At 44.6% G+C, this 13655-nt stretch overlaps 1 protein-coding gene across 2 annotated transcripts in view; it reads right to left on the bottom strand.

Annotated features, from left to right (window-relative positions):
* Positions 1-13147, bottom strand: part of CACNB4 (calcium voltage-gated channel auxiliary subunit beta 4) — a 266569-nt gene extending 253422 nt beyond the window's left edge. Inside the window, exons 1-2 of one of the 2 annotated variants that reach the window (XM_043488109.1) lie at positions 13029-13147; positions 12461-12544 (exon numbers count right to left, since the gene is read on the bottom strand). In XM_043488109.1, coding sequence (XP_043344044.1) covers positions 12461-12544; positions 13029-13091 — 147 coding nt within the window. In that variant the 5' untranslated portion in view covers positions 13092-13147. Of the gene's footprint in view, positions 1-12460; positions 12545-12771; positions 12926-13028 lie in introns of those variants that run through there. The other variant, XM_043488110.1, reaches the window with a different exon arrangement.
* Between the last annotated feature and the right edge of the window lie 508 nt (positions 13148-13655).

The raw sequence follows: 13655 nt of genomic DNA on the forward strand, positions 1-13655 counted from the left end.
ATTACAATTAGGATGGATGGTGATGATGATAATATAATCATGTAAATGTGCTTAATATCACTGAACTGTACACTAAAAAATGGTTATGATGGTAAATTTTGTTAATGTATTAAACCCAATTTTTTTAAAAATTCTTATTTAACCCACTAAGTGGATGAAATGTAGTACAAGGAGAAGAAAGAAGAGAAGAAAGAAATCCCACCACCTTTCCTGGGTCCACCTGAGAGCCCCTCCTCGAGTAAGTCTGATTAATCACATGTGCAATGTCCATTTTCCCCTTCGTCTACCACTAGCTCCCAAGTTCCCTTAGGGACCTGCTCCTTCCCATTCTCAGCCTTAATGGGGCTGACCCCAATCTCATCTCCAGCAGTGGCCAGCCACTGACTGGCTAGTCCCCTGGTCACAGTGCTGGTTACGAGCCATTTTAGGCCAAGAAGATCCAAGAAGTGCGCGTGCACACGTATTATATTTCAGAGGGCGGGTGGTATCTCCGAAAACAGGCAAACAGAACTTTTGCCTCTCTGCTGAGTTACCATAAGAGAGGCCAGCCCATCCTCTAAACGGGTGAATGGGAAACCCTGAATCATTGTAGCCACTGCTCCCACAATGACAAATGTCAAACCAAGGCCTGAGCCGGCACACAGAACTGAGCACAGCAAAGCACACAGTGTTGAAAGAACTTCAGAGAAAGGGAACAGAAGCCCTGATGAAGTCAGGAACTTCTGGAACAAGCCATACCTGAAGCTAGCAAGACCTACCCCTGAACCTTTCACTGGCACAAGCCAATAATTCCATATTTCACCTTAGCCAATTGCATTGAGTTTCTGTTTATTTGCAACTGAAAGATTCCTAACAGATACAGTTCCAGAACAAAGTTTGAAACAGACCAAGTGTGATCTTCATTTACTTCCCTTTCTGAAACCATCTCCCACCAGCCACTGTTTTTCTCTCTAGGCACCAAATGCCCTCCTTCTGTCCCAAGGTCTCTTCTGATACCCAACCCAGGCCTGCACTAACTACCAAAGTGCTTTAGACTCCAGTATAACCTTCCTCTTTCCTCTTATTTTTCCTATTCCAAGCCCCCATTCAAATTCATAAGACAAACATAAAGAAAAACACAAAAATCATCATGCATATATTAGATATGCATGTGTTGATGAGACGAAGAGGAGATTCAAAGTTTGTCTCTGTTTACATCAATATGTGCAGGTCAATACGTATACCTGGGTGGGAGTGTCACTGTTAGAAGCAAGTACAGCCCTGGGGCAGAGGCAGATTGACACCTGTTTCCCAGTGTAATCTACGAAAGGAGAGACGCCAGCTGAAAGCACAGACCTGGACATGTGAGATGCAGGGCACAGCCAGTGTTACTCCAGGGCCCAGGGTTCAGAGTCGGACCCAGGGATGAGGAAGTCTGGAACACAGCTTATCCAGAGAAGCTGAAGACTATAGTGCTCTTTGTCACCTTTGAGATTTTGCCTGAGAAGCAGCATCTTAGTAAGAAGGAGGCAGGGTCCTCACAGATAAGCAACCTGTAGCAGGAGGAATCTCCTTCAAAGGCTTGTGGCAGACCAGGTCAATAAGAGATAGACCTGTGAGCACCCCCGGTCTCAGAAATAATGGGCGGGCTATCAGGAGGCAAGGTGTTACAGTCCTCTGTCTACAGGTAGGCAAGGTGGAAAAGCAAAAGGGAAATGACTAATGTCTCTGCATCAAGACTTCCTCTCCCAGCTGCTCTCCTTCTTCTTGTTCCCCACGATTAGTTAGCAGATGTCTACGTAGACCCACAGGCTGGTGGGGCATGGGGACCTCCAGTTTACACAGAAGAGAATTTAATACGGAACAGTCAAAACAGAAGATCAGGGAGTGCCCGAGAAGGAGACCCAGAGCCGTATCACAGAGCTTCACGGAGGAGAAGGTTCTAGAGGGGTCTGACAGCTGACAAGATCATCATCAAGTGGAAACAGTGAGACCTCCTTCCAGGAGCAGGATGGCACGACTGAGGGGGTGAGGGGACAAGGGCAGAGACTGCGCTGAGTCTGGCCAGGTGGGCTTGTGGTAAAGAGAAGACACGGGTGGGAAAGGACACACAGCTCCAGGGAGACCGGGATCTTTGTGGGGAGCCGTCTGCCTCGCTGGGTAACAGGACGAAACGCGCTTACCTGCAGGCAGTGAGTCAAACCATGATCATGATCACGGGACGAGTGACGACAACCCCTGAAGACTCCTGGGAAGGTGCACAATTTTAAAATAGACTGCTCGTTAACCCAAATTATCTAGAAACTGATCGGATCTCAGACAGCGGAGGAAGAAGAAAACAGGTGCTCTGGGCCAGAGCCCCAGTCTATTCCCACCCACCTTCCCACGCCCAGCCTGGGGTTCACAGCGCCCCCTGGTTCTGCTCAGCTGGGGTCCCCACTGCATGGTGAGGCGCTCTAGGGCATGTTTCCTGCTGCTGCTGTTGCTTCAAATAAGGTCACAGTTGTATTTGGAGGCCTGGACAATGGTGGACATTTTTAGTGTATTTCAAAGTAGGTTATATTAAGTTTTACCTGGTCTGCACTTTTAAAATAACCTGCCACATTCATTTAAAAAACAGCTCTAGTGAATGGACTTAACGTCACTGAGTTATGCCTTTAAAACTGGTTACAATGGTAAAGTTTGTTATGTGTATTTTTCCACAATAAAAATATAAACATAATTTTAAAAAAACACCAAAAAAACACACAAAAAAACACCAATGTCTTTTTTTTAAACAATTAATCCTTTTTATTCTTCCTATGTAGAAATACTAAACAAAATACTTGGAAATATTAAATTTGCATTTTATCAGGTGAGTTTAAACCCTGAGCATTTCTACTAATGTACAAGGAACAGTAATAATAATAATACCCATGGTACACATTACTCTTACAATGTAAATTTGACAGTTTTCTAAAAGATATTTTATTTAATCTTCATTTCACATGATCAAAAGAAGTATTCATAGTAAAGTAACTGCATAAGACACCCAAATGAAAAACTGAGTCTTCCCTAACCAGAAGGTCTTCCTACAACACTGAGACCAAAAGATTAAAAAAAAAAAAATCCCCCAATCAAAATCACCCCTCAAGCTCTCTGAAATTAGCAGAGAATGTTTGCAGCTGACCTATTTCTCCCCCACACGACTGTGTTGATAATTGACTTTTGTCCCCCAGGGAAGTGCTCAAATATAATTGAGCAGCACCTGCCACACAGAAAGTACAGTTTTATACACCCAACAATTCCCATAAATATTGTACTTAGCTTGGGACTCAAGCACTCTGCTTTCTCATTAATTGCGTCTCTCACGGAAGAAATATAATTTACCAGAGCTGAGTTATTATGGACATGTAGATAAAATAAAACAAGTATTTTGAATTGCGAGACATAAGGCCTTTCTATTACTAAAAATTATTGAAAATGATGGCAATGACCACTTACATTGCTCAGACACTTTTCTTTAATCCTGTCGATCTCATTCTATTACATAAATCCCTCCTATAGATGGGAGTTACTCAGTTTTGTTCAATCCTGATGACAAGAAGGCCAAGGTCAGGGATTTGATTTTCATGCAGGTCAAACAGTTTTACCCCTGCCCCCCAAATTCAGCTTTACAGCCTGACACTGCAACTCTAAAATGAGTCAAATCATCCACCCCATTTACCACCACAACTTAAAATGCTGTCTGGATCTAGGATTAAGAAAAGGCAAGTCCCTTTCCACAGGCAAGCAAATGTTTGCACATTTAGACCAGCAGCTATGACTGGAAAACCTTCAGTCTGGTGTTGAGAATGTGTTAATGAAATAATCCAAAACCAATCCCAAAGATCACATATTACTGTATGATTCCAGTTACATGAATGTAACCTGGAATGAAATGTTCAAAACAGGCAAATCTATAGACACAGAGAGTAGCTTAGTGACTGCCCAGGGCTGGAGGTGGGCTTTCTTGGTGGCTCAGCGGTAACGAATCTACATGTCAATGCAGGAGACATGGGCTTGATGCCTGGGTCAGGAGGATCCCCTGGAGGAGGAAATGGCAACCCACTCCAGTATTCTTACCTGGAGAATCCCCATGGACAGAGAAGCCTGGCGGGTTACAGTCCATGGGGTCACTAAAGAGTCAGACATGACTTATCAACTAAACCACACCACAAAGGGCTGGGGCTGGGGGTAGGAAGGAGGTTGGAGAATGATAGCTAATGGGTGCAAGATTTGATTCCAGGGTGATGAAAATGTTCTAAAATTAGATTATGGTGATAACAGAATTCCTGAAAGATGACTTCCTTCTTTCTGTTCTACACACACACACACACACACACACACAGAGGCCAAATAATTAAGCCATGACCACAAAGCACTCCAACCATAACAGTGAAGATTTTATAATCAGCCTTTGAGTTATCCTAGCACTGGGCCCCTGGAGAACGAAGTGGGACAGGATGATAAACTCATCTACATGAGTTATTATGCATTTCCATTACTAGTGGTCCTTCCTGCATGAAAGAAGAAATTGCAAAAAAAAATTTTCCCGAAGAGTTAAAAAAGAATATCATAATATTCAGTACAAAAGATTACCATTTCTAGTAATTCTGACAACCTAGGGGAAAAAAAATGCAGATTCTTTTCAAGTTTGTTTACAAAATATTTCCTCTCAAAACAAAACTAATGTTCCAGCAATTTAAATTGCAGCCCTGGAGAAAGATACCTCTACCAACAGAAAAGAACATAAAATGAGAAATAAAATAGGCACACTTTGTCATCCAAATGATTACAGGGACATGATCAGAAAGATTCAGTGGGTGTCCCTCATTTTTACAGCCCCACCTAACACTTTCAGTACATAAAGCAACACGCTTTACACCATCCCTTCTGATTCAAGTAATTATCTCTGCTCTGTTTATGGATGTCATAAGGACAGAGTAAAGAAAGTAGGCAAGTTTACAGAAGCACATGTTTTTCTAGTTAAAATGAAACCATCTTCAAGGAATTTCAAAGCACCGTCTATATTCAAGCCAGGTGTTGGTAATTCATCAGCCTTCTCATTTTCTGAATGCGGGCTGTGGAAGCACACAGCTTGTCATTACTGTTACTTGAAAGCAGTAAAACCATTCCCTTAAAACTGAATCTATAATTTAGCCTCTTCATGGATTCAGGCTTCTAGTTCTAGCCCTCCCCCTCTTCCTGCCTGAATTCACAAAGTTAAATCCATGTAAAATTCCTGATGCGTAGTCTGTAGTCAAGTTCATAACCTAGACTCTTCAAGAATGAAGAGTGCTTCTTCTACGTTTTCCTGGGTCAGGAAGAAAGAGGGCATGTAACTGTGTGAAGGCAGGATCATACCCACCTCTTACATGAGGATGAGGTTTTATGGGGGTGCTTGGGGGATAACAGCCTAGCTCGTCTTATCAACTTGATGAGTTCAAATCTGCAGAGGTGTTATCTAGAAAATGTGTGATTGGGGATGGTAAGGAAGTGCTCTGCACACCTCGCAAAAGAAATACTAGTGCCATACCTGGGCTCAAAGGAAGTAAACACCATCCGGGGGCTCTGCCTACACAGATAGGGACTCGGAAGATTCTCTCTCTCACATACACACTCCTGCTGAGAAGGGCAGACAGGCAGAGAGGGTGGTGCTGTTTTAGGAAGCACTCTGCAGTGACCGAGCATGGGATGGGGCTGCCTGTCTGGTTCCCACAAGTCTATGGCCATTTCCTAGGGTTCAGTGAATCTGAGTGAGGTACAGGCCCAGTCACCTGGTTCGGGCTTATGCTTCCTTCTGAGTCCAAGCCACAGAAAGGAGACCAAGAAAGGGCCAAACTGGAAGGACAATGGTGACCTTGGACAAGGTCACAGCCTAAACCAGAAAAGATGGGTCAGAACTCTATGTGCTGGGCCCAGCTGAGCCCACTGAGTCAGTAGACTCATCAGGGGCCAAGAGACTGATTTCTGCAACCAGCTCTACAACATGGTTGAACAAAACTACATTCTTTTCCACCCTGCCCTTGCCTTTCCCCTTGATGAAGGAACCGTCTCTGCCCCTTGATTCCCAGGGATGACATTGTCTAGGACAGCATGTGGAGTAATTACAAGCAGAGGGTCACAGTGAAGCCAAGGTCATTTTCAGTTTAAGTTTCCATGTAGCATCCTATAATTTTCTAGAAGTATTAAAATGTGAATCAGAATTTATGTAAGCTTCAATAAAATCTTATCAACCTAAACTGAAGGGTAAATAGTTCTTTATTCTACAAAAATGAGATTTAGGGAACTCAGGGTGTCAAGAACAGAAACTCGGAGAAAAGCAAAGATGACTGCTTAACTGGTTAGCTGTCCAGTAATCAGATTTCTCAATCAGAAGCTTCATAAATTCGGTTCCATTTGTTCAAGCCCAAGAGCCAGAAGGAAGCACCATTTGCCACCAGAGGCAGAGTTCGTTTTTGCTTTATCAGGTCTCAATTTTGGAAGGTGCATTCCAGATAAAATTCACAAAGGAAAGAGGTATCAACTTTTCCTTAAAGTTCCCTGTCACTGGATTATACCGTTTAGCAAGGACGGTCTACTTACAGTGCAAGGAAAAACTTCTGATTTGGCTGGTGAAAATGATTCACTAATATCTTCCATGCAGTTAAAATATAATAATGGAAAAAAAATAAAATAAAATAACGGTTGTGCCCGTCCTGGCCTGTTTTCCTCAGAGTCATCCTCTCCTGTTTCTGCTCTGCTTTCTGTCTCGGGGGGGCCACGGCCTGCAGGCAGTTTCCCAGCCTCCTACGTCAGATGGTGTCCAGCTCAGCCAGTGAGAGACGGGGCAGGGGTGCAGTGGGGAGCAGGAGAAATTAAGAAGCCAGAGTGTTTCTTCTCATTTTCTCCACCTCAAATGGCTTCTCTGGCTGTATCCCCTCTGTGTCTCTTGCTCGTATGAACAGTACCCCAGCGGTTCTAGCATCCAGCAGGTGATTCTGGCCCCTGGGTTCCAGTGCAATGTCCTCCCTTTGTCCTTCTAGCCTGGAGGTGATAGGGGCTTGCTGATGTTCCTAACCCTTAAGTTTAGCTTCTAAGCTCTTGCCTCATCTGTTCAATCCTGTCTCTACTTTCAAGTCCTTTGAGTTTTGTTTTGTTTTCTGGTTAGACTGGCAACTAAAATGACTAGAACATTAGTAAGTAAAGAAAGTAACAAACCTCCATGAACCATAAACCATGCAAACAAAAATTCCACCCCATGATAAAACTGGGAAAAACTAGAGTCTCCAGAATCTCCAGGGGTTGCTTTGCTCTTCACAGTAACCATATAAACTAGGAATATTTCTAGGATCTAAGAGGAGTAAGTCTTTTCATGTGTCCATATCCACGTGTGTTTGTGTGCCTGGCTTGATTATTCAGGGATGAAGTGTACTGTGGTGGGGAAACTATAGAATCTGAGCTGGGGTCTCCTGTCTCTACTATCTATCGGTGTGACCTTGGTAAGGCCTTACCTCCTCGGGTCTGTGTTTCATTCATCTGAAAGTGGGGAATCAAAGTACTTTCCCTCACAATCTCTTCCTGTTCTAAAATTCTGTGATTCTAAGCTTATGGATAAATTTTGCACATATGCATGACTTCAAACATATGATTATTCTTAGAGCTATGCACAAAGCATATACCTTCTGTTGATGAATTTGCATTTCATCAGAGAAATGTGTCTATAACCGGTGCTCAAATTAGAACCTGAAGAATATTTTTGCCAACTTGCTTTATTATAGTATCAACTTAGTATCTGAATGTGTTTTACATATAATGTGGGTTCACTGAATCATTGTCATGATCATCTGATTAGCATATCTAAAAAAAACACAGAAGGAACCCTGCTTGAAAGTAGATGGTTCCAAAGAGGGCTGCAACGATATCTTCCGTTCCATCTGCTCCTTTGTAAGATGACCTTGCTGCACCCCATCAAAAGAGAGTTTATTTTCCTTCCCTTTGAAACTGGCTGTCCCTTTGATTTGTTTTTACTTAGCGATTATAACAGAAGTGAAGTCATGTAGCTTTTGATATCAACTATGAAGTCTACATGGCTACATAGCTACATAGCTACTATGTAGCTACTATGAACTACAGGGCTACATAGCTACTATGAAGTCTGCAGTCTACATAGGCTTCCCTCCTAAGTCAGTAAAGAATCTACCTGCAATGCAGGAGACCTGGGTTAGATCCCTGGGTTGGGAAAATCCTCTGGAGAAGGAAATGGCAACCCACTCCAGTATTCTTGCCTGGAGAATCCTATGGACAGAGGAGCCTGGCTACAGTCCATGGGGTCACAAGAGCTGGACACAACTTAGTGTCTAAACTACCACCATGAGGTCTACAGCTTCAGCCTTTACTTCTTGGGATGCTCCTGCTTGGAACCCAGATACCATGTTGTGAGGAAACTCAAGCAACTACACTGACAGGTCCAGGTGGGTGGAAAGTGAACCTCTGCCAAAAACTCCACTTGAGTTCTCAGCCAGCAGCCAGCACCAACCATCAAACACACATGTAAGGATACTTCAGACCTTTCAGCCTTCTCAGTACCCAGATAACATCACACAAAGAAGTGTGTCTGCTTAGTACACAGAAAAAAATTTTTTAATGTTGTTTTTTTAAGTCACTAAATTTGGGATAACAGTTAGGAGGCAATTTCTCCCCCATTAAATAAAGAGTTTAATATTGGAGCAGAACCTCATGCCTAAAATATATCAAGATAGTCTTCCATCATTCCATCTACCCCTTCATTCTTTCAAATTAGAGAACTGCGTCTATAACCAGTGCTTCTTTTAAATATTTATTGAACACCTACTATGCTAAATGCTGAGGAGAAAATGGAGACCAAATGCAGACCTGTCCCTGCCCCAGTGGAATTTGTTGTCTGGATGGGGAAATGGATATTAACAAAACATGTAATGACATGTTAAATAGTTAAATGTTAAATAAACAGTGATGGTACCATTGAGAACAAGCACAGTGTACTCTGGGTACTTGGTTAAGGAACTGACCTTATTAGGGAGATTAGAAAAGAAGTGAAAACTAAAGTTAGGTTTCAAGGCAGATTGAAAAATCAGCTAGGCAGAGGGGAGAGCCTCCACACAGAGAATTCCACATGTGCATAGGGCCTGTGGCAGGAGGGAGAGTGGTATGTTCAAGATCTGTTTCCAGAACTAAGATCGTGGCCTAGGATGAGGCTGGAAGCTGGTAGGAGCCAGGTCTTATAAGACTCTGCAGTTCTCATAAAGGCAGTCTTAAGGAGAAGTCAACAAGCCACTCTGATCAGATTTTCCTTTGAACCCCAGAGGAGAGAAAACTGGGAGTAACCCCAGAGAGAGTAACCTGGAGCACTCTGCCACACAAACTGCACGTGCTGTGACACGCGTGGTATCTCATATACTCAGCACACATGGGCATTCTGCAGATACCCTAATTCCTTGCTCCATTTCACCGTATTAATTGTATACATCTATGTCTCTGTAACTATATCAGAAAATCCTTTAGGTACAATGGCTGTGTCTCATTCATCTTTTCATTCCTATTCCACAGTATCTAGTGCAGGGAAAGGTACATATCAAATGTTTAGGAAGTGCTTCCTAAAAATTTAAAACATGAATAAACAATCCATTCATAAACAGCCTGTCAAAAGTGATCTCCTGAGAGAAAATTCTACAGCCTTTCTTGGAAAGCCATTTCAGTGATATCAACACTCTTTGGAAAGTCTCGCTAAAAAAGGATCATTCCTTTCTAATTGTAGCCAATTGTTGAGCTTCATCCTCCATGAAGACAGAACAGCCCACCACATTTCCAAAGGACAGTCTTCCTGTACACTTTGAGGATCACTACGGGGTCACCCCTAGTTCTCTCTCTTTTTTCAGTGACAAAATACTTAACCTTCTCACCTTTCCTCAAAGAAATCATTTAGTTGCTCCCTGGATTCATTCCAAAACCTCCATCCCTCCTAAACTGTGGAGGGCAGCAATCTAGCAGATCAGCAAATAAGGTCAAAGATGCCTGAGGGGTTTTGTGAGCAGTCCTCAGGGGCAGAGACAGGCTCTCTGCCTTAGTCTGTTCATTTTCAGGCCAACTCACATGTGTGCGTGTGGATGTGCGTGCACGTACATACATTTGTGCATATATACACATGAACACTGAGTTTTTTTTACCAGCTCAAACAATAAACACTGTTCTATTTGATGAGTTTGCCAACTGTCCTCTATTCTTCACCATCAGCCCGGATTTTCCTCTCTGATTCAATGCTTTTTTTTTTTAATAAGTGAAAGCTTTACCCCCATATCTTTGTAGATTATATGGCAGAGAAATGAGCGGCACTTTTTTTACTGATATCTTCACTATCTTCTTCTTGTGCAAAGGCACTACACAGAATGTGAAATAGATCAAGAATTCAAAAACAGTAAATCACTGGTCATTCTACAAATAACAAGTCTCCAGTAACATTAAACAGCTGCTGGTCTTTCTTTAAACAAATTTTTTTTTTTTTTTTGGCATTTGGGTGAAAACTGTTCAATTTAATTTCAAAATACAGTGTTAAAGTTCCATTTGGAATCATTTTTCATTTCTTGTCAAATAAAAATTCCTCAGTTATTTTATCATAGTCATTATAGAAGTCTGTATTATGACATTTAAAGAAGATCATATACAGGATGCTTACTGAGCTGTAAATGCTCATAAAAATTATGTATTATTTCTGTGCAGAAAAATTAGTAAGATTGTGTATATGTTAATAACACCATTACAACAAAATGTCCAAATTTAAATTAGATCATCTTATTAAACCAACAAATCCTAGCCTAGTTTCAGAAAGACTTAAGAAATATATTTGTTCCCAAAATCTACGACAGTTTAAATTACTCTCCAAATTATTCAGCATGAATACTTTTTACATTTTTAAACCGACACACACCAGCACATTTAACAAGAACTTATACATGCCTTATCTCAGTTATTATTTAACTTGAGGAAAGAATAAGATTAATAAACTATAAAAAATATTGATTGTGCTTGGAAGAATAAAACATTACTGAAGTGATGGTATAGATAAACTGAAAAGTGTCAGTCAAACGTCTCATGGAACACACTGCTGTATAATTAGTATTTCTAAGAATCTATAGTAATAAAACTACCAAAAATAGGCATCTACAAAACAAACATAAACAAGATCTCAGTCACATAAGTCAATTTTTGTAAAAGATGAAGACTGTGTTTGCTTTATTAAATATGTAAATAATCTAAACACTGCAAAAAGGATAGAATACACTTTTTGAATTCAGAATCCAAAATATATTTACTTTAATAATGCACACACTTAGTACTCACTGAATGAAACAGTAGTTGCAGTAATTTCTGTTCCTGAAGAAAATGAATGCCTGTGTAATAAATATTATGTAAATATGCTTTATAGGCTTTTTAGGAGAGGTCTGAGTCCAATTTTGAGTCTAATGCCCATTCCTCAGGGGTAATCTGTTTAAATTGAGGATAATCACTAAAGAAAGATAATGCAGCTGCCATCATAGGTTAAAAACACAGGACACGATGATCTGAGTTACCTAGAGGGAAAAGAATTCCCCAAGGTCATTCCAGCAGCCCGCAGAGGGGCCTTGGTGCGATGACCAGGGTCCTCCCAGGGTACCCTGAACTCACACACCTCGATAGCTTCTCTTCCAAAGAGAAATCAAGGTGATTCCTTTTCGCATGATCTCTCTAGCACCCAGCAGCTATGAAGGAGTGGTTTCTCTGTAGCCCGTGGACAGTACGAAATTAAGGACCAATTTCCTGTGTCAAGGTAAAAGGCACTTCGGCATTCGGTGGAACCAGTGATCTTTATCACACTCAACGCGCGCTAGAACCACGCAGAAGAGCACCATCACTAAGAAAACAAGCAGTAAGTGTAGCAGCACCCAGACCCCAGAAACTGGGTGCAGATCCTCGCTTCCTTGGATTTAAACAGATCCGGCAGTCTTTCCCTAACCGAGCGAACCAAAGAATAGGTCCCAAAGCGAGACCAAACTTTCTGCTCCAAGTGTCTTTCCTTTTGACCAGAGCTCGGAGATGACAAACCAGAGTATTCAAAATAGGGCAAAACAGAAGAGCGTCTAACAGCCGAATCAAAGCAGTTGTCCGGCGCCCGGGGCTCTGGTCAAGTCAAGTCACACGACTTAAACACGTTTCCTCGCGCATCGAAGGTGCAAAAAGAAATACTTGCAGTCTTAAATTCAACTAGGTCCCAGCCGGCTCGCGTCCACACGTACTAACTTCCCGGGACCCTAAGACTTGGGAGCCGGGACGGAGGGAGGAGGACCAGCTGCAGGGCACGCCGGGGGAGCGAAGGGGCGCGCGGGGATCCCGCCCGCCGCGCCCGCACGAGGGGGCTGCGCTCAGCTCCGGGACACCACCCCCACCGCCCCCCGCGCCCGCCTCCTACCTGTCTGAGGATGAAGCTGGTCGAAGTGGTGCTGCCATCGGATCTTTTCAACCTGCTCCTCCGGGTCGTGGTGCCTCGGGCCACCTGCACTCGACACACGGGGTCGGAGAGAAGCGCATGAGGACGCGGCAGTGGGCAGCCGGGCGACCACCCCAGGCTAGAGTCTGCCTCGGGACCAGCTCCCCGGGGGTTCCCCAGAGCCCGCACCCAAGTCTCCTCCACGGTCCCCACATACAGCCTCCACCCCACCCACCCACTCAAGCCTCGACGGCTGAAAAGATGCCCGGGAAGAGCCGCCCGCGAGCACCCACCACATCCATTAACAAAGACTCTCAGGGTGCGGGGTCCGAGTCCCCGGCGGCATGGGCTGGGGAAGGCTGCGGACTCCGGAGCGGGAGCGCAGAGACCGGACGAGGTGAGAAGGAGCAGGAGGAGGAGAAAGAAGAGGGGCGGGAGGAGAGAGGGACGCCGCGCAGGGGTGGGGGAGCGGGGCCGCTGACTCCCAGGACCCGGGGCCCCGCTCGCCCGGCGCAAAGGCGGGGCGGGGAGGGGGAGGAGGGGGCGGTACCTGCGAGGCTGGGGAGTGCTGCCGGTCCGCGCTCCGGTTCTTGGCATAGGAGGAGGAGGACATGGTTCACAGCCGCATGGCCCGCCCGTGCGCGGCGGGCGGAGGACGGCGGGGCCCCCCGGACGCTTGCACGCGGGAGGCGGGGGAGGGCGGCAGGACTTCCCCACCCGCTTCGGGACCCGCGCCGGCTCCTGCGAGCGCGGCGACACCTTAAAGGGATCCAGGCGCTCACCCCCGCGCCCGCAGCGGACCTCCGGGCAGCGGCCCCCGCCGGCGGAGGTCCCGCGGAGGGGGGTTTGTCGGGATCTCGCCGACCCAAGCCGATGGAGAGACGCGCTCTCCCACCTAGCGAGCGCCTTACATCAGAGCTTTCCAGTGGAGGAAGGGAGAGGGGGAACCTGGGAGGGGGGTGGGAGGATGAAAATAGTCTGCACAGTTTAAAATGAGACAAAGGTGGCACGGTTCATGAATCAGGACTAGGGGAAGGACACTGGTGCAGCGTGGCGGGGAGTGGGAAAAGCCGACCCGGCGTGTGTGTGTGTGTGTGTGCGCGCGCGCGCGGGTGTTTGCTGCACTGGAATTTTAAAAGGGCAAGAGCAGAACGTTTCTTCGGCGACTTCACCCATC

This window comes from Cervus canadensis, chromosome 15 (assembly GCF_019320065.1).
Source record: "Cervus canadensis isolate Bull #8, Minnesota chromosome 15, ASM1932006v1, whole genome shotgun sequence".
In the NCBI taxonomy this organism is placed as follows: domain Eukaryota; kingdom Metazoa; phylum Chordata; class Mammalia; order Artiodactyla; family Cervidae; genus Cervus; species Cervus canadensis.